This window comes from Tamandua tetradactyla, chromosome 6 (genome assembly GCF_023851605.1).
Source record: "Tamandua tetradactyla isolate mTamTet1 chromosome 6, mTamTet1.pri, whole genome shotgun sequence".
NCBI lineage: Eukaryota > Metazoa > Chordata > Mammalia > Pilosa > Myrmecophagidae > Tamandua > Tamandua tetradactyla.
Window position 1 is genome coordinate 44,674,125 of NC_135332.1, and position 21,777 is coordinate 44,695,901.

Consider the following 21,777-nt stretch of genomic DNA (forward strand, 5'->3'; position numbering starts at 1 on the left):
CACTACGTGGGGCATGACTCCCAGGGGTGTAAATCTCCCCGGCAGAGTGGGAAATAATTTCCAAGGATGAGTTGGGACCTGGCATCATGGGATTGAGAAAGCCTTCTTGACCAAAAGGGGGAAGAGAGAAATGAGACAAAATAAAGTTTCAGTGGCTAAGAGATTTCAAACAGAGTTGAGAGGTTATTCCAGAGGTTATTCTTATGCATAATTTAGATATCCCTTTTTAGTTTGTGGTATGTTGGAGTGGCTAGAGTGAAGTTTCCAAAACTGCTGAACTGTATTCCAGTAGCCTTGTTTATTGAAAATGATAGTATAACTACATAGCTTTTATAATGTGACTGTGTGGATGTGAAAACCTAGTGGCTGATGCTTCCTTTATCCAGGGTATGAGCAGATGAGTAAAAAAAATAAGGGCAAAATAAATAAATAAATAATGGGGGTGGGAGTGAGGGGCAAAAAATTTGGGTAGATTGCAATACTAGTGGTTGGACAGGGAGGGGTAAAGAGTATGGGATAATGGATTTTTTTCTTTTTATTTCTTTTTCTGGAGTGATGCAAATGTTCTAAAAATGATCATGGTGATGAATACATAACTATGTGATGATATTGGAAGCCACTGATTGTATACTTTGAATGAACTGTATGTTTGTGACGATATCTCAATACAAATATTTAAAAAAAAAAAAAAAGAAGCTGTCTACAAGAGACTCACCATAGACCCAAGGACACAAACTGAAAGTGAACGGTTAGAAAAAAGATATTCCACACAAACAGTGACCAAAAAAGAGCCGGGGAAGCTATACTTACATCAGACAAAATAGACTTTAAAATACAAAACTGTCAAAAAAAGAGAAAGAAGGACATAACATTAAAAAAAAAAAGGGGGGGCCCGCCGGACGGCGCCCACGCCCCGCAGCAGCCGAGCCGCCCGACCTCCTTCCCCGCCTCTCTTTCTCCGCCGGCCCGCCGCGCGGCGCCCACGCCCCGCAGCAGCCGAGCCGCCCGACCCCCTTCCCCGCCTCTCTTTCTCCGCCGGCCCGCCGCGCGGCGCCCACGCCCTGCAGCAGCCGAGCCGCCCGACCTCCTTCCCCCCCCTCCTCCCCCTCCTGCTCCGGCTGCTCTCCAACCACCACGGTGCCCTCTTCCCCCGCCTTCACCGTGCTCCTCCGCCACCAGCCTCGACAGCCTTGCCGCCCTTACCTTTCCTCCTCCAGAACAACTACAGGGGGAGTGGAGATAATACAGAGCAGCTCCCGGAGCCACGAGGGAGATCAAAGGGACAGCGTACCCCATCCTGGAACGGCTGACTATCTGGGAGAACCAGCTCCGGTGAGATCACCAAGGGGCACGGGCTTTCCTGGGTGGGACGGCAAGCGACCGGAGTCCCTCCCTTCCACCTTCCCAGGCCAGCTGGTAGAATTGGACAGGCGGTCCCCTTAGGCCGCGGCGGCTGGTGCCCCCACCACACGAGGCCCCCCGGAACAACTGAGATAGTTGGGTCGGAAATCCCCAGACTGCGGAGAACAGTGACCGGGGGATCCCTTCCAAACACGTGACTCCCCCGTCGGCTGGGAACAGTGCACTCTCCCGGGCTGCGACAGCTGGCGCCCTCCCGCCACGCTTGGTGCCCCGGGCCGACTAGCTAATTTGGCCGGACGCTCTCCTGTGCTGCGACAGCCGGCGACCCTCCCCACATTCAGAACCCCAGGCCGGCTGGCATTCTTCCAAGACGCTTCGGCTGCCGAACCTCCCCTACGGCGAGAATTTTCCAGAGTTAAAGGACCTACAGCAACTTTCACTGGTGGAACCCACAGACAAACGTGTGCCACGAGCGCCACCTACTGGGCAGGATAAGAAAAACAGAACCAAGAGATTGCACAGAAAAATCTTTCAACCTGTGGGGTCGAACACCCGGGGAAATCTGACTAAATGCCCAGAAGCCAGCAGAAGATAACGGATCACGCTCAGAAAATTGAACATATGGCCCAGTCAAACGAAGAAACCAATAGTTCAAATGAGATACAGGAGCTGAAACAACTAATGCTGAATATACAAACAGAAATGGAAAACCTCTTCAAAAACGAAATCGATAAATTGAGGGAGGACATGAAGAAGACATGGGCTGAACATAAAGAAGAAATAGAAAAACTGAAAAACCAAATCACAGAACTTATGGAAGTGAAAGATAAAGTAGAAAAGATGGAAAAAACAATGGATACCTACAATGACAGATTTAAAGAAACAGAAGATAGAATTAGTGATTTGGAGGATGAAACATCTGAATTCCAAAAAGAAACAGAAACTATCCGGAAAAGAATGGAAAAATTTGAACAAGGTATCAGGGAACTCAAGGACAATGTGAACCGTACAAATATACGTGTAGTGGGTATCCCAGAAGGAGAAGAGAAGGGAAAAGGAGGAGAAAAACTAATGGAAGAAATTATCACTGAAAATTTCCCAACTCTTATGAAAGACCTAAAATTACAGATCCAAGAAGTGCAGCGCACCCCAAAGAGATTAGACACAAATAGGCATTCCCCAAGACACTTACTAGTTAGAATGTCAGAGGTCAAAGAGAAAGAGAAGATCTTGAAGGCAGCGAGAGAAAAACAATCCGTCACATACAAGGGAAACCCAATAAGACTATGTGTAGATTTCTCAGCAGAAACCATGGAAGCTAGAAGACAGTGGGATGATATATTTAAGTTACTAAAAGAGAAAAACTGCCAGCCAAGACTCCTATATCCAGCAAAATTGTCCTTCAAAAATGAGGGAGAAATTAAAACATTCTCAGACAAAAAGTCACTAAGAGAATTTGTGACCAAGAGACCAGCTCTGCAAGAAATACTAAAGGAAGCACTAGAGTCAGATACAAAAAGACAGAAGAGAGAGACATGGAGAAAAGTGTAGAAAGAAGGAAAGTCAGATATGATATATATAATACAAAAGTCAAAATGGTAGAGGAAAATATTATCCAAACAGTAATAACTCTAAATGTCAATGGACTGAATTCCCCAATTAAAAGACATAGACTGGCAGAATGGATTAAAAAACAGGATCCTTCTATATGCTGTCTACAGGAAACACATCTTAGACCCAAAGATAAATATAGGTTGAAAGTGAAAGGTTGGGAAAAGATATTTCATGCAAACAACAACCAGAAAAGAGCAGGAGTGGCTATACTAATATCCAACAAATTAGACTTCAAATGTAAAACAGTTAAAAGAGACAAAGAAGGACACTATATATTAATAAAAGGAACAATTAAACAAGAAGACATAACAATCATAAATATTTACGCACCGAACCAGAATGCCCCAAAATACGTGAGGAATACACTGCAAACACTGAAAAGGGAAATAGACACATATACCATAATAGTTGGAGACTTCAATTCACCACTCTCATCAATGGACAGAACATCTACACAGAGGATCAATAAAGAAATAGAGAACCTGAATATTACTATAAATGAACTTGACTTAACAGACATTTATAGGACATTACATCCCACAACAGCAGGATACACCTTTTTTTCAAGTGCTCATGGATCATTCTCAAAGATAGACCATATGCTGGGTCACAAAGCAAGTCTTAACAAATTTAAAAATATTGAAATCATACACAACACTTTCTCGGATCATAAAGGAATGAAGTTGGAAATCAATAATAGGCGGAGTGCCAGAAAATTCATAAATACATGGAGGCTCAACAACACACTCTTAAACAACAAGTGGGTCAAAGAAGAAATTGCAAGAGAAATTAGTAAATACCTAGAGGCAAATGAAAATGAAGACACAACATATCAAAACTTATGGGACGCAGCAAAGGCAGTGCTAAGAGGGAAATTTATTGCCCTAAATGCCTTTATCAGAAAAGAAGAAAAGGCAAAAATGCAGGAATTAACTGTCCACTTGGAAGAACTGGAGAAAGAACAGCAAACTAATCCCAAAGCAAGCAAAAGGAAAGAAATAACAAAGATTAGAGCAGAAATAAATGAAATTGAAAACATGAAAACAATAGAGAAAATCAATAAGACCAGAAGTTGGTTCTATGAGAAAATCAACAAGATTGATGGGCCTTTAGCAAGATTGACAAAAAGAAGAAGAGAGAGGATGCAAATAAATAAGATTAGAAATGAAAGAGGAGACATAACTACTGACCTCACAGAAATAAAGGAGGTAATAACAGGATACTATGAACAACTTTACGCTAATAAATACAACAATTTAGAAGAAATGGACAGGTTCCTGGAAAGACATGAACAACCAACTTTGACTCAAGAAGAAATAGACGACCTCAACAAACCAATCACAAGTAAAGAGATTGAATTAGTTATTCAAAAGCTCCCTAAAAAGAAAAGTCCAGGACCAGATGGCTTCACATGTGAATTCTATCAAACATTCCAGAAAGAATTAGTACCTACTCTCCTCAAACTCTTCAACATAATCGAAGTGGAGGGAAAACTACCTAATTCATTCTATGAAGCCAACATCACCCTCATACCAAAACCAGGCAAAGATATTACAAAAAAAGAAAACTACAGACCAATCTCTCTAATGAATACAGATGCAAAAATCCTCAATAAAATTCTAGCAAATCGTATCCAACAACACATTAAAAGAATTATACATCATGACCAAGTAGGATTCATCCCAGGTATGCAAGGATGGTTCAACATAAGAAAATCAATTAATGTAATACACCATATCAACAAATCAAAGCAGAAAAATCACATGATCATCTCAATTGATGCAGAGAAGGCATTTGACAAGATTCAACATCCTTTCCTGCTGAAAACACTTCAAAAGATAGGAATACAAGGGAACTTCCTTAAAATGATAGAGGGAATATATGAAAAACCCACAGCTAATATCACCCTCAATGGGGAAAAATTGAAAACTTTCCCCCTAAGATCAGGAACAAGACAAGGATGTCCACTATCACCACTATTATTCAACATTGTGTTGGAAGTTCTAGCCAGAGCAATTAGGCAAGAAAAAGAAATACAAGGCATCAAAATTGGAAAGGAAGAAGTAAAACTATCACTGTTTGCAGACGATATGATACTATATGTAGAAAACCCAGAAAAATCCACAACAAAATTACTAGAGCTAATAAATGAGTACAGCAAAGTAGCAGGCTACAAGATCAACATTCAAAAATCTTTAGCTTTTCTATACACTAGTAATGAACAAGCTGAGGCAGAAATCAAGAAACGAATCCCATTTACAATCGCAACTAAAAGAATAAAATACCTAGGAATAAATTTAACCAAAGAGACAAAAAACCTATATAAAGAAAACTACAAAAAACTGTTAAAAGAAATCACAGAAGACCTAAATAGATGGAAGGGCATACCGTGTTCATGGATTGGAAGACTAAATATAGTTAAGATGTCAATCCTACCTAAATTGATTTACAGATTCAATGCAATACCAATCAAAATCCCAACAACTTATTTTTCAGAAGTAGAAAAACCAATAAGCAAATTTATCTGGAAGGGCAGGGTACCCCGAATTGCTAAAAACATCTTGAGGAAAAAAAACGAAGCTGGAGGTCTCGCGCTGCCTGACTTTAAGGCATATTATGAAGCCACAGTGGTCAAAACAGCATGGTATTGGCATAAAGATAGATATATCGACCAATGGAATCGAATAGAGTGCTCAGATATAGACCCTCTCATCTATGGACATTTGATCTTTGATAAGGCAGTCAAGCCAACTCACCTGGGACAGAACAGTCTCTTCAATAAATGGTGCCTAGAGAACTGGATATCCATATGCAAAAGAATGAAAGAAGACCCATCTCTCACACCCTATACAAAAGTTAACTCAAAATGGATCAAAGATCTAAACATTAGGTCTAAGACCATAAAACAGTTAGAGGAAAATGTTGGGAGATATCTTATGGATCTTACAACTGGAGGTGGTTTTATGGACCTTAAACCTAAAGCAAGAACACTGAAGAAGGAAATAAATAAATGGGAGCTCCTCAAAATTAAACACTTTTGTGCATCAGAGAACTTCATCAAGAAAGTAGAAAGACAGCCTACACAATGGGAGACAATATTTGGAAATGACATATCAGATAAAGGTCTAGTATCCAGAATTTATAAAGAGATTATTCAACTCAACAACAAAAAGACAGCCAACCCAATTACAAAATGGGAAAAAGACTTAAACAGACACCTACCAGAAGAAGAAATACGGATGGCCAAGAGGCACATGAAGAGATGCTCAATGTCCCTGGCCATTAGAGAAATGCAAATCAAAACCACAATGAGATATCATCTCACACCCACCAGAATGGCCATTATCAACAAAACAGAAAATGACAAGTGCTGGAGAGGATGCGGAGAAAGAGGCACACTTATTCACTGTTGGTGGGAATGTCAAAGGGTGCAACCACTGTGGAAGGCAGTTTGGCGGTTCCTCAAAAAGCTGAATATAGAATTGCCATACGACCCAGCAATACCATTGCTAGGTATCTACTCAAAGGACTTAAGGGCAAAGACACAAACGGACATTTGCACACCAATGTTTATAGCAGCGTTATTTACAATTGCAAAGAGATGGAAACAGCCAAAATCTCCATCAACAGAAGAGTGGCTAAACAAACTGTGGTATATACATACGATGGAATATTATGCAGCTTTAAGACAAGATAAACTTATGAACCATGTAATAACATGGATGGACCTAGAGAATATTATGCTGAGTGAATCCAGCCAAAAACTAAAGGACAAATACTGTATGGTCCCACTGTTGTGAACGGACATTCGAGAATAAACTTGAAATATGTCATTGGTAACAGAGTTCAGCAGGAGTTAGAAACAGGGTAAGACAATGGGTAATTGAAGCTGAAGGGATACAGACTGTGCAACAGGACTAGATACAAAAACTCAAAAATGGACAGCACAATAATACCTAATTGTAAAGTAATCATGTTAAAATACTGAATGAAGCTGCATCTGAGCTATAGGGTTTTTTTTGTTTTTGTTTGCTTGTTGGTTTGTTTGTTGTTGTTGTTTTTTACTATTACTACTACTTTTATTTCTTTTCTTTATATTAACATTTTATATCTTTTTCTGTTGTGTTGCTAGTTCCTCTAAACCGATGCAAATGTACTAAGAAACAATGATCATGCATCTATGTGATGATGTTAAGAATTACTGAGTGCATATGTAGAATGGTATGATTTCTAAATGTTGTGTTAATTTCTTTTTTTTTCTTTCCGTTAATAAAAAAATAAAAAAATAAAAAAAATAAAAAAAAAAAAAAAAAGGGGGCAAAAAGGGGGGGGGGGGCAATCCACCAAGAACAAATAACAATTATAATTATTTATGCACCTAACCAGGGTGTCCCAAAACACACGACAGACACATTGAAGGGAGAAATAAACATCACAACGATAATTGGAAGCTTCAACACACCAATCTCATTAATAGATATAACATCTAAACAGAAGATCAAAAAGGAAAGAGAACTTGAATAATATGATAAATGAACTAGACCTAATAGACATGTATAGAACAATGAACCCCAAAACAGCAGGATATACATTCTTCTCAAGGGGTAATGGATCATTCTTCAGGGTAGATCACATGTTGAGCCGCAAAACAGGACTCAATAAATGTAAAAAGACTGAAATTATAGGAAGCACTTTCTCTGATCATAACAGAATGAAGTTGAATGTAACAGCTGGAAAACTGGAAAATTCATAAATATATGTAGGTTAAAAAACACACTCTTGGGCGGGCCGCGGTGGCTCAGCGGGCAAAGTGCTTGCCTGCTATGCCGGAGGACCTCGGTTCGATTCCCGGCCCCACCCCATGTAACAAAAACGGAGAAACAGAATACAATAAAACAAGAAAATGTTTCCCTTTCCTCCTTCCTTCCTTCCTTCTATCCTTCCTTCCTTCTCTCTGTCTTTCCTTTAAAAAAAAAAAAAAAAAAAAAAAAAAACACACTCTTAAACAATCAGTGGGTAAAAGAAGAAATTACAAGAGGAATCAGTAAACCTCTCAAGATGAATGAAAACAGGAACAGAACATAGCAAAACTTATGGGATGCAAGGAAGGCAGTGCTGAAAGGGAAATTTATAGTCCTAAATGTCCACATTAAAAAAGAAGAAAGCTAAACTCAAAGACATAACTGCATACTTGGAGGAAGTAGAAAGAGAACAGCAAATAAAACCCAAAGCAAGCAAAAGGAAAGAAATAACATAGAGCAGAAATAAATGAAATAGAAACTAAAAAAAACAATAGAGAGCATTAGCAAAATCAAAAGTTGGTTCTTTGAAAAGATTAATAAAACTGAGAAACGCTTAGCTAGATTGACAAAAACAAAAGAAAGAAGATGCAAATAAATAAAGTCACAAATGAGAGGGGGGACATTACTTCTGACCCCACAGGAAAAAAAGATCAAAAGAAGATAACATGAACAAACTGTATGCCAACAAACTGAAAAACTGATGAAAGAACAATTTCTTAGAAACACATGAACAGCCTACAGTGACTTGAGAAGACACAAAAACCTCAAAAAAACTAATCAGCAGAGATTAAGATGGTCATCAAAAATATTCCAGCAAAGAAAAGCCCAGGAACAGATGGCTTCACAAGTGAATTCTACCAATTATTCCAAGATGTATTAATATGAATCCTGCTCAAACTCTTCCAAAAAATTGAAGGGGAGGCAGGGGTGTGGACCTTCCTGGCAACATGGGACAGAAATCCTAGAATGAGCTGGAACTCAGCATCAAGGGATTGAGAAAACCTTCTTGACCAAAAGGGAGAAGAGAGAAATGAGACAAAATAAAGTGTCAATGGCTGACAGATTCCAAACAGAGTCGAGAGGTTTATCCTGGAGGTTATTCTCACACATTAAATAGATATTACCTATTTAGTTAAGGCGTAATGGAGAGGCTGGAGGGAATTACCTGAAAATGTAGAGCTGTGTTCCGGTAGCCACGTTTCTTGAAGATGATTGCATCAATGATATAGCTTTGGCAATGTGGCTGTGTGATTGTGAAAACCTTTTGTCTGATGCTTCTATTATCTACCTTATGGACAGATGAGTAAAACATATGGGTTAAAAATAAGTAAATAATAGAGGGAACAAATGTTAAAATAAATTTAGTAGATTGAAATGCTAGTGATCAATGAAAGGGAGGGGTAATGGGTATGGTATGCATGATTTTTTTTTCTGTTTTCTTTTTATTTCTTTTTCTGAATTGATGCAAATGTTCTAAGAAATGATCATGACGACGAATATACAACTTGTGATGATATTGTGAGTTATTGATTATATAACAAGAACGGAATGATCATATGGTAAAAATGTTTGTTTGTATGTGGTTATGTATCATAAATTTAAAAAAAAATTTTTTTTAATTGAAGGGGAGGGAACACTACCTAACTCATTCTATTAGGCCAGCATCAACCTAATAACAAAGTCAGATATAGATACTACAGAAAGGAAAATTACAGACCAATTTCTCTAATGAATATAGACACAAAAAAATCCTCAACAAAATACCTGCAAATTGAATACAGCAGCACATTAAAAGAATTATACAACATGTATCTAAGTTAGTGTTTAATACTTAGAATTTAAGAACTTTGCTATCTGAATTTGTAGATTTTTTTTTCCTTGTTACCTGAATTTTAAATTGGTCTATGAAACTTACTGTGCAAATATAGGCTTACAAAGATTACATGGATACTCTATTTAAATATGCCTATGGTTAAGCTAACTAAGATATCCATTTTTGGTGGTGTTTGTTTACTAAAATTTAAAAAAAAAAAAGAATTATACACCATGATCCAGTAATTTTTATCCCAGGTATGTAATGGTGGTTCAACACAAGAATATCAATTAATGTAATACAGTACATTAACAAATTGAAGGGTAAAAACCACATGAACATCTATCTCAACTGATGCATAAAGGCATTTGACAAAATTCAGTATCCACTCTCGATAAAAACACTTCCAAAGATTGCAAAGATTGCAAAGGAACAAAACATATGGATTAAAAATAAGTAAATAATAGAGGGAACAAATGTTAAAATAAATTTAGTAGATTGAAATGCTAGTGATCAATGAAAGTGCCTCAACATGATAAGGGAATATATGAAAAACCCACTGCTACCATCATACTCAATGGTGAAAGACTGAAAGCTTTCCCTCTATATTCAGGAACAAGACAAGGATACCCAGTGTCACCAATGTTATTCAATAGTGTACTGGAAGTACTAGCCAGAGCAGTTAGGCAAGAAAAATAAATAAAAGATACCCAGATTGGAAAGGAAGAAGTAAAACTTTTCCTATTTGCAGACGATATGATGTTATATGAGAAAGTCCTGAAATATCTACCATGAAGCTACTAGAGCTAATAAAAGAGTTCTGCAAAGTTGTTGGATACATGTTTGTTTTTGTTCTGGTTTGCTAGCTGCCAGAATGCAATATACCAGAAATGGAATGGCTTTTAACAAGGGGAATTTAATGAGTTGCTTGTTTACAGATCTAAGGCCGAGAAAATGTCCCAATTAAAACAAGTCTATAGAAATGTCCAATCAAAGGCATCCGGGGAAAGATACCTTGGTTCAAGAAGGCCGATGAAGTTCAGGGTTTCTCTCTCATCTGGAAAGGCACATGGCGAACGCAGTCAGGGCTTCTCTCTCGGCTGGAAGGGCACATGGCAGACACGGCGTCATCTGCTAGCTTACTCTCCTGGCTTCTGGTTTCATGAAGCTCCCCGGGAGGCATTTCCCTTCTTCATCTCCAAAGGTTGCTGGCTGGTGGACTCTGCTTCATGGTACTGCAGCATTCTCTGCTCTCCCTGAGTCTCTCTCTCCAACATGTTTCCTCTTTTATAGGACTTCAGAAACTAATCAAGACCCACTCAGATGGGTGGAGACATGTCATCCCCTAATCCAGTTTAACAACCGTTCTTAACTAAATCTCATCAACTAGGGAGATGATCCCATCACAGTCCCAAATACACAGCATTGAATAGAGACTATTCTACCTTTAAGAAATGGGATTTATATTAAAACATGACTTTTCTTAGGGGGCATACTTCCTTTCAAACCAGCACAGTTTTAGTTTGCTAGGTGCCAGAATGCAACATACCAATTTGTGAACACAGAATATCATTCCATTTATTTAGGTCTTCTTTGAGTCTTTTAGCAATATTTTGTAGTTTTCTGTGTATAAGTCCTTTACATTCTTGGTTCAATTTATTCCTGGCTATTTTATTCTTTAGTGCTATTGTAAATGGAATTTTTTTTCCATTCCATTTACAAATGGAAACGAAATGGCTTTTAAAAGGGGGAATTAAATCAGTTGCTAGTTTACAGCCCTAAGCCTGAGAAAACGTCCCAATTAAAAGAAGTCTACAGAAATGTCCACTTTAAGGCATCCAGGGAAAGACACCTTGGTTCAAGAAGGTTGATGAAGTTCAATGTTTCTCTCTTAGCTGGAAGGGCACATGGCAAACATGGTGACATCTGCTAGCTTTCTTGTGGCTCTACAAAAAGGACTCTCTCCAAAATGTTTTCTTTTTTAAAGGATTCCAGTAAGCAACTCCACCTTCAATGGGTGGAGACACATCTTCATGGAAATCATCTAATTAAAAGTTACCACCTACAACTGGGTGGGTTACATCTCCATGGGAACAATCAAAATGCTCCCACCCAGAAATATTGTATGAGGATTAAAGGACATGGCTTTTCTGGGGTCCACCACAGATTCAAACCAGCACAATGTTCAACACACAAAAAAATCAGTATTTGTATATAACAGTAAGAGAAATGTGAGGAGCAATTCAAGAAAAAAAATTCCATTTACAATAGCACTAAAGAATAAAATAGCCAGGAATAAATTGAACCAAGAATGTAAAGGACTTTTACACAGAAAACTACAAAATATTGCTAAAAGACTCAAAGAAGATCTAAATAAATGGAATGATATTCTGTGTTCACAAATTGGAAGACTAAATATAGTTAAGATGTTAATTCTACCCAAATTGACTTACAGATTCAATGCAATACCAATCAAAATTCCAACAACCTACTTTGCAGAAATGGAAAAGCCAATCATCAAATTCATGTGAAAGGGCAAGGGGCCCCAATGGACAAAAACATCTTGAGAAAGAAGAACAAAGTTGGAAGACTCACACTTTCAGATTTTAAAGTGTATTTCAAAGCTACAACGGTCAAAACAGCATGGTAGTGACATAAAGGTAGGTATACAGACCAACAGGATCAAACTGAGAGTTCAGAAATAGACCCTCTTATCTACGGTCAATTAATTTTTGACAAGGTCACCAAATGCACTCAACTGGGACAAAACAGTTTCTTCAACAAAAGGAAATGGGAGAATTGAATATCCATATCTGAAAGAATGAAAGAGGACCCTATCTCACACCCTATATAAAAATTAACTCAAAATGGATCAAAGATCTAAATATAAGAAGCAGTATCAAAAAACTCCTAGAAGAAAATGTAGGAAAGCATTTTCAAGATCTTGTGGTAGGACATAATTTCTTAGACTACAGCCAAAGCACAAGCCATGAAAGAAGAAACAGATAAACAGGACCTCTTCAAAACTTAATACTTCTGTGCCTCAAAGGACTTTGTCAAGAAAGTGAAACAGCAGCCTACTGAATGAGAAAAAATATTTGGAAACCACATTATCTGAAAAGGTTTAATATGCAGAATATACAGAGAAATCCTATAACAACAATAAAAAGACAAACAAAAAAAGCTAAAAAGCACATGAAGATATGCTCAACATCACCAGCTATTAGGGAAATGCAAATCAAAACCACAATGAGATATCATTTCATACCTACTAGAATGGCTACCATCAAAAATACAGAATACTACAAGTGTTGGAAAGGATATGGAGAAATAGGAACCCTTCCTTATTCACTGCTATTGGGAATGTAGAATGGACAGTTGCTGTGGAAGAAAGTTTGGCAGTTTCTCAAAAAGCTACATATAGTAAATAATTACCATACGACTGGCAATCCCTCTACAAAGTGTATACACAAAAGAATTGAAAACGGACTAGAGCAGATATTTGTACACCAATGTTCATAGTGGCATTACTCACAATTGCCAAAAGAGAGGAGCAACCCAAGTATCCAATAACAGATAGTTATTATAGTTATAATTTATTATTTGTAAAGATGACTTGAAACATATTAAATATCAAAATACATCAGAAACCATTAAGCAGTGCTTTTATTTCAGATCGATAAGTTGATTATATTAAAATCCAAATTGGAATGTAAAAGTAGTAATGGCTTAAGACCATATTCAGTTTTGACAGAAAATTTACATATTATACATAATTTCATTATAACCCTTTAAAAATAAAACCAGTAGTAGAATTCCAGTCAATCTCATTTGTACTGTTATGTATTATACTGCTGTTATACAAATCACTAGTATTTATAATACTGAAATATTTTAAAATGTGCAAATAGGAAATACAATTAGAAGTGATACATGCATATTCACAAAAATATAAATAAAGCTAAGACTGTGTTAAAACAAAACAAAATATGATATCTGCATACATGGGGTATTATTATTCAGCATTAAAAGGAAATGAAGTTCTGATTCATGTGTCAACATAGATGAACCCTGAAGACATCATGTTGAGTGAAGTAAGCCAGACACAAAAAAACAAATACTGTATGACCTCACTCAAGTGAAATAATTAGAATAAGTAAACTCATAGAGTTGGAACCTAGAATATAGGTTATCAGGGGCTGGATTGGGGATAGGGAATACAGAGTTAATGCTTAAATTGTACAGAATTTCTATTTGAGTTATTGTAAAGTTTTGGTAATGGATGATGATGGTAGTATAACATTGTGAGTGTAACAGCACTGAATTATACATGTGAATGTGGTTAAAAGAAGAAATTTCAGGCTGTGCATATGCTACTAGAATAAAAATTAAAAGACTGTATAACACAGTGAATCCTATTGTAAACAACGGACTATAATTAATAGTACAATTATAAAAATTTCTTTCATGAATTATAACAAATGCATCATACTAAAGCAAGGTGCTAATAACAGGGTGGTATATGGGAAAAACCAAGGTGTTAATAATAGGGGGTATATGGGGAAAACATTTAGTCTAATGTGAACTAGGGACTACAGTTAATAGTTTAATGATAATATTCTTCAGTTTTAACAGTGGTACCACAGTAATGCAAAGGATTAATAATTGTGTGTGGAGGTAATATAGGAATGCTGTATTTTCTACATGATTTTTTTGTAAACCTACAACTTCTCTAACTGAAGAAACTTAAAAAAAAATTCCAGGAGATTCCACGCAGGAGAGAGAAGAGGACTTATTCCCATACTTGGGGCCTCCATTCTTATCTGAATCCCCATAGCACAGGAATAAGTGCCTGCTCTGCCCACCCTGGATTAGGCCCTATGGCTGAAGAGAAAAGAGTCTCCGGAGAAAACTCAAGGATAAAAATGGAGGAACTAATGCTTCAACCTAAAATAACTAGAAAACCTCAGGAATTAACCAAAGAAGCCTTGGAGTGTTAAGGAAATCCAGAGTTTCATTCAAGAATGGAAATTCTTTGATCATGTGATGAATCCCAAACAGAGGAAAAAGAAACACATGCTGTCAAGATCAAAATTCCAGGGGCTCAGCAAGAGGGGTATAGCAAGAAGAGCTGGCGAGAATGTCTCCACATGTTATAAGTTTGACAGATTTATATTGGACTGTACAGGAGGCCAACCAGAAGCCAAGAACCAAACCCTTGCCTTGCCCTTTTGGAGAGGCCCTACATAGAATAATGGGCCATAGCTGGGATCACACAGTCGCTTCAGGTTGTCCCCATGTAGACATGGCCAATCTTCTACCTTCCAAGTTTCAGCTCCAAGCCTGCACCATCCTCATGCCCCATGAAGAGATGATGTGGAACTCCACACATATGATCTACATGGAGAACCCTCAGGTGCCAGGTTGGGCACCCTGGACCACAAGCCCGCCACGGTTACCTCCATTCCCGAATCCTGCCGTTGTGCTGGAGGATAGCACCCCCCAGCAGCACTGGTCAGCCTCCTCTGGATCTGATACAGATCCTGGTCTTAACAACAACTTGAACCTGTGTTCCAATTTTGTTTGAGAGATTAACAGAATATCGCAGATCTGTTCATTCATTCAGGATCCCTTCCCTTCACCAAATGTAATGAAAATAAAATTTAAAGTTGAACAAGAAAAAAAAAATTCCAACTCAACTAAAATAGAAAATAATGGTTGTCTTTTTCACAAGCAAAATAAGGAACTGAGGTGCAGATTCTACCTTACAGTCTGATTGAACTGAGACAACCACTGAAAAAAAAATAAAAAATAGAATCAACAAGAAAGGAGCAATCCATAGAAGAAAAAGAAAGAGGAAATGAAATACCTCATAAGGCCAACTTCAAGTTTTCTCTCCTAGATAAGAACATGAAGGCAGCTTCCCCCAAAGGGCTGCAAAGATCAGAAGCAGCTCACTGTTTACAACTGAAGAGTCTGTCCAGCAATCAATAAGTCAACCAAATGGCATTCCCAGGCATGAGCCTGAGAACAATCAGAAAAGAAAGGTCATATATGGAAAATCGCTGGGTAGCTGTCCAGACACTCTAGAAGCTGTTCCACAGACTGTCCTATTTCTATTGATTCTAGTCTTCATGAATTAAAGAGAGAAGTCGGTGAACACCACCACTGTCAGACTCCTTGTTCACTCAGGTACTCCAAAACTTCCTATATTCTTTTGTGGAAGGCAACTTTTAACATACAAACCTACAGTTCAATATATTATTTAGCATATGAACATAAAATTTTTATCACAGTGCAACAATGAAGGAACATTGTAACTGACCTCTTATAATTCTTTCTGTTTGAGCAGATATCCACTTCCAAAAAGAACTAAAGGGAAAGAGAGAGGAGAGATTTGTTTTTTTAAGAAACCCAAATTTTATCAATTACTGTCTTTGTTTAGCATAGTACAAAATTAAGAGTACTCAAAGTATCTTTTTCAGGCCAAATCTATTTAACTTGAAGCAGAAAATTCAGTTGTTTATTATTTGTTCAGTTTCGTGAATCAAAAGTATTACACATTCAAAGACTTTATTATTCATTTAAGTATTAAACAAGCTTATCATTTCACAAGGTGCCTTTTCCAATTGTATACCTGTGAACACACACCAACCCTGGATTACCAATATTCCATCAAAAAGGAGGTAATGGGGAGAAGAAAAACCACTAGATTCTCTACTACTTAGTCAGGGTCTGATAATGTTTCCAAGTGGTTTTATCAGCAAAGAGTCAGAGAGAGAACAAAGATACCATTATACAAAGTCCTCAAACTCCAAGGGACCAAAGAGTCTCTAGCTACTTCACAAAGGAATCCTACATTTCTTTCTAACTCCCCAAATATTAATGTATTGAGGGAAGAAATTCTCTACTTTTACTGTGTATAAGAATTACCTGTGGAGCTTTTTTAAAGTACATATATCTAAACTCCATCCCATATCTACTGAATCAGAATCACTGATCGTGGTCCAGGGATATTAATTTTGTTTAATTCCACAGTTGACTGACTGATACATATCCAGGCTTTAAAACCACTGGCCTAGGGTAGAGAAGAATACAGAAGGAAAAGAACCTATTACATAGATAGGGAAATCCAAAACCTTGGGGATTCCAAGTGACAAGGGACAGTTATAGGGTTAGATAAAAGCTACAACTATGCTAACCGGGGAATTAGAATTTACCCAATTGTGTAGCCTGTGCCAGTACAATTGTGGTCAGGAAGGATATGGGAAAAGGAAATGGTTTGGGCCAGATGTATCCACAGGTATAGCAGATCTGGAGTCAAAACCCAGAACCCAGGACTCGTGTTCTGACTCTACCAGGCATTGACAGCGCAAACTTGAACAAATAACTTAAATGACTCTGAGCCTGCTCATCAACAGGGGAGGTGGGGGGAGAAGGTAATACAGTATTTTTCAAACTGTAGACTACCATTTAGCAGTACATTAGGAAAGCAATTTAGTGATCTACAACCAACATTTTAAAAAAATGTAATAGAATAGAGAAAAGGTTAAGTGTGTACCACACTTTATAAGAATAAATATCATTTTCTATATTTTTCTTTCAGTTATCTGTAGTCATAAACGTAAATGACATCTACTTGTGAGTTGCAATTTTTTAAAAAGCCTAAAAGAAAGTGAAAAGAAAACCTATAGAATGGAAGAAAATGGTTACAAATCATAAATTTGATAGTGATTTAATATCCAGAATATATAAAGAACTTCGACAACTCAACAACAAAAAGACAAACAACCCAATTTTAAAAATAGTCTAAGGAATTGAATAACCATTTGTCCAAAGGTATACAAATGGCCAACAAGCACATGAAAAGAGCTCAACATCATTAATCATGAGGGAAATGAATATCAAAACCACAATGAGACACCACTTTATACCCAAAAGGATGGCTACTATTAAAAAAAAAAAAGTGTTAGCAATGATATGAAGAAATAAGAATATTTGTTCATTGTTGGTGGGAATGTAAAATGGTGCAGTCACTGTGGAAAAGTCTGGGAGCTCCTCAAAAGGTGACCATTAGAATTAATTAGTCCCACTTCTAGGTTTATAACCAAAGGAATTGAAAATTGAAACTCAAACAGGTATTTGTACATCAATGTTCATAGCAGCATTATTCATAATAGCCAAAAGGAGGAAGCAACCCAATGTCCATTAATGCATAAACAGATAAGCAAAATATGGTCTCTATGTACAACAGAATATTATTTGGACATAAAAAGGAATAAAGTTTTAATGCATGGATTAGCCTTGAAGACATCATGTTGAGTGAAATAAGCCAGACTGAAAAGGACAAATATTGTTATGATCTCATTTATATGGAATACTTGGATTATACAAATTCATAGAGACAGAATGATATTAGTTTACCAAAAGCCAGCGTTGGTGGGGGGAATGGGTGATCATAGAACAACATTGTGATTGTAATTATGTAAATTATGACCTATATATAACTGAAAGAAAAATTTATCAAAATACCACAATAAAAAGTTATCAAAAAAAAGTATTAAAACCACACTCATCTTCACTCTCCCACTCCCTCCATATTATCCCCTTACTTGCAAACACAGTGAGTTAAGTACCTAAATCAATGATTCTTAAAACTTTCTTAGGTTGACACTTTCAGAACTCTGATAAAAGCTATGGACCCCTCCCTGTCAAAAATGCACCCTCACACAAAGCTTTGCTTGCAAATAATTTTGGGATTCCTAAAGACTTATCATGAATTAGGTCTAAACCCTTCTTTCTAGAAAGAGAACCTTTCCCAAATATCTAGGAGTAAATATTTGGGAAAGGCTCATACAGCTGTTGTCCCACCTTCTTCAAATAAAGTCCAAAGATAGTTCACTAAAATTTATTATATTTTTCTCCCTATATATTCAAATAAAAAATATTTCCTTTCTTATATAAAATTCTCTTCTATGTAAAAAAAATATATACATATTCTTGAACTTTTATTTGGGGAACCTTGAAAATATTTGCAGATGGCTTCCAAACTGTATTCTATGTTTCTAAAAGTTGGGTAAAGCTAATGATACCTGATACACCTATTTAAAAATCAGCCTCAATTTACTCAGAGATATTTCTCTAAATAAAAAGAAGAGATTTTATCAAACTTAGTTAAGATGCTCTCCTTGAACTTGAATGACTCTGCATTTTCCAAGCAATTCTAATAAAGAGACAGCACTTAGTTTTTGGAGCCACTGATAAAAGTATCCAAGCTAAAACATGTCCTTGCTCTTTGAAGCCATAGTAAATTCATTTACAATTTTTCAAAAAGAATAGAAATGAACTTGCCATTTTTATATTTTCAATTTTATCGATGAACTTTTAAATGGATTTTGGTACAAATTTAGTGGTCTATAAGAAAGTTGTACAGAATTTTTTTAACCACACCTTATTATTCAACTGCAAGTTTTAAATTCTAAAATAATGAGCATCTACGTTCCAAATAGTGAGACAGATAATGTGTTTCAAAGATAAATAACATTTGGTCTCTGGCTAAGTAGGTATAGACACCTAACCACACAGATAACTGCAGTAATATAATAATCGCTAGATGTGGAAACATAAAAAAAATGCACTTAAATTCAAACTTGCAGGTGATAATCATGAGAAAAAGGGTCAAGGACGATTTCCTGGAGTGGGAAGATATTACTGAAGAAGAACTGGGGAGATAAGCAAGGAAGAAGGAACATTCCATGTAGAAGGAGCATCTGAATAAAGACCCAGATGGTAGAATATGAGAAGTTATGAGAAATAATATATCTGAATGGTTCAACAAAGTTTGAGTATACTATATTTGATAAGAATAAATATTGCTTAGTAAATTTTTCTTTCAGTTACATATAGGTCATAATTTAAATGATAGCCAATGGCTGCAAAAGGCCGTTTCTTTCAAGAGCAACTGGACACTTTCTGTTTTTTCAAAAGAGAAGAGTATTTATTTAGGGTACACTGATCAGAGAAGACAATATAATTTAATTGTCCATTCTATTCCCCATTTCTGAGTCCAGGGATATAGGATATTTTCCAAGGATGAAGCTAGTGCAAGCTTCTGCATCTTTCAAGAAATCTTTAGTCTTGCCAAACTTCCAGATGAACATAGTGGGTTGAATACATACTGTGGTTGTTAGGTTCAGATGTCAACTTGGCCAGGTGATGGCGCCTCATTCTGTTGCTGTGGATTTGAATCATTAGCCTGTGAAACTCATTTATGGCTGGTTACATCCGCAGGCTCTAATGGGAGTGCCTTTCATAGTGATGTTTAATTCATGGGAAGCTTAAAATAGAGCTCAAAGCTGCACAGCCCAAACAGTTCAGCACCTCATCTCAGCACTCACAGACCTTTGGATATGCAGAAAGATGCAACACTCAGACCTGTGGAGATGCAGAAAGGAATCACCTGTGGAAAGCTGTTCGAACCCAGAAGCCTGGAGAGAAGGGCAGCAGAGATTCCCCTGTACTTTCTTGTGTAAGAGAGGACCTCAGATGAAAGTTAATTGCTTTTCCTCTGAAGAATTACATGTTTTTAACTAAATAAATCCCCTTTTATTAAAAGCCAGTCCATCTCTGGTGTGTTGCACTCTGGCAGCTTTGGCAGACTAAAACACATACCCATTTTTACTTTCTCCTGAAACCTCACTAAAACAATAGTAAAAGGATTTTTTTTAAGGTGTAAACCCCAAAAATAAATAAAAAAGTGAAGGGAGACAATAGCAAAACAATTTTCTTAGAAAACTGAAGAAACAGAAACATAAGTCAGTTGTGGTAAACTTAGAATTAACATACTTTATATCAAAGAATCGCCAAAATGTTCAAAAAATGGAGGTGAAAGATAGGGCTAAAATAAGGAAGATTGGTTGAAATTCTGCTTCAGAAACTCAGATCATCAGATTCTCTTCCCAACTAAGCAGCTGTGTACCTGCTAGCCATTTGCGCTGGTTTGTAGCTGTTACAGACCCCAAAAAAGGACATGTTCTTTTAATACATTCCTGTGGGTGCAGCTCTGTTGTAGGTAGGACCTTTTGGTTAAGTTGTTTCAATTAAGGAGTTACCCCAAGGTGGGTCTTAATCTCTTTACTGGACTCCTTTATTAAAGAAAAAGCCCAGAGAGCTCACAGAAGCCCCAGAGAAGCTGAGAGACAACAAGCACACACTCACAGAAGCTGTGATAGGAGGCCACTGAAGAGCAAGGACCATCAGCTGCTGTTCATATGCCTTCCCACGTGGCAGAGGCATTTCAGACGCTAGCAGCCTTTCTTCAGTGACGGTATTATCCTATTGATAACTTAATTTGGACATTTTCATGGCTTTAGAACTATAATTTTGTAAATTTGCTGTAAGCTAACAAATCCCCATTGTAAAAGTCAACCATTTCTGGTATATCGGATTTTGGCAGCTTTAACAAACTGAAACATCACTCTACCACCCTGGCAAAACATTAAAGAGTCATTCCTGGAAGGGGTTAAACAGAGACTCTCTAGACTGGGGGATATCAGCAATGATAAAGGGCCCAAGGGTACTGTGCTGGTTTGAAAGGATGTATGTACCCTAGAAAAGCCATGTTTTAATCCTAATCTCATTTTGTAAAGGCAGCCCTTTCTTCTAATCCCTATTCAGTACTGTATGCTTGAAAGTGTAATTAGGTCATCTCCCTGGTGGTGTGATTTAATCAAGAGCGGTTGTTAAACTGGATTAGGTGGAGGCGTGTCTCCATCCATTTGGGTGGATCTTGATTAGTTTACTGGAATCCTATAAAAGAGGAAACATTTTGGAGAAAGAGAGATTCATAAAGAGCAGAGAATGACATCCCCACGAGAAGCAGAGAGTCCACCAGCCAGTAACCTCTAGAGATGAAGGAAAATGCCTCCCGGGGAGCTTCATGAAACAGGAGGCCAGGAGAGAAAGATAGCAGATGACGCTGTGCTTGCCATGTGCCTTTCCAGATGAGAGAGACTACCTGACCGTGTTTGCCATGTGCCCCTTCCAGCTGAGAGAGAAACCCTGAACTTCATTGGCCTTTTTGAATCAAGGTATCTTTCCTTGGATGCCTTAGATTGGACATTTCTATAGACTTGTTTTAATTGGGACATTTTCTCAGCCTTGTAACTATAAACTAGCAACTCATTA

General features: G+C 37.3%; 1 protein-coding gene across 17 annotated transcripts in view; it reads right to left on the reverse strand.

Annotated features, from left to right (window-relative positions):
- ACACA (acetyl-CoA carboxylase alpha) overlaps positions 1–21,777 on the reverse strand; it is a 449,622-nt gene that overhangs the window by 296,514 nt on the left and 131,331 nt on the right. For 9 of the 17 annotated variants that reach the window (XM_077165071.1, XM_077165068.1, XM_077165067.1 and 6 more), the window contains one exon: positions 15,917–15,963. The exons of 5 other annotated variants lie outside the window; for them this stretch is intronic. Coding sequence is in view for 5 of the 12 variants with exons in the window: in XM_077165068.1 (XP_077021183.1) it covers positions 15,917–15,963 (47 nt within the window). In the remaining 7 variants the exon portion in view is untranslated. Of the gene's footprint in view, positions 1–8,943; positions 9,064–15,916; positions 15,964–19,769; positions 20,026–21,777 lie in introns of those variants that run through there. 3 more of the 17 variants (XM_077165074.1, XM_077165079.1, XM_077165078.1) reach the window with 3 other exon arrangements.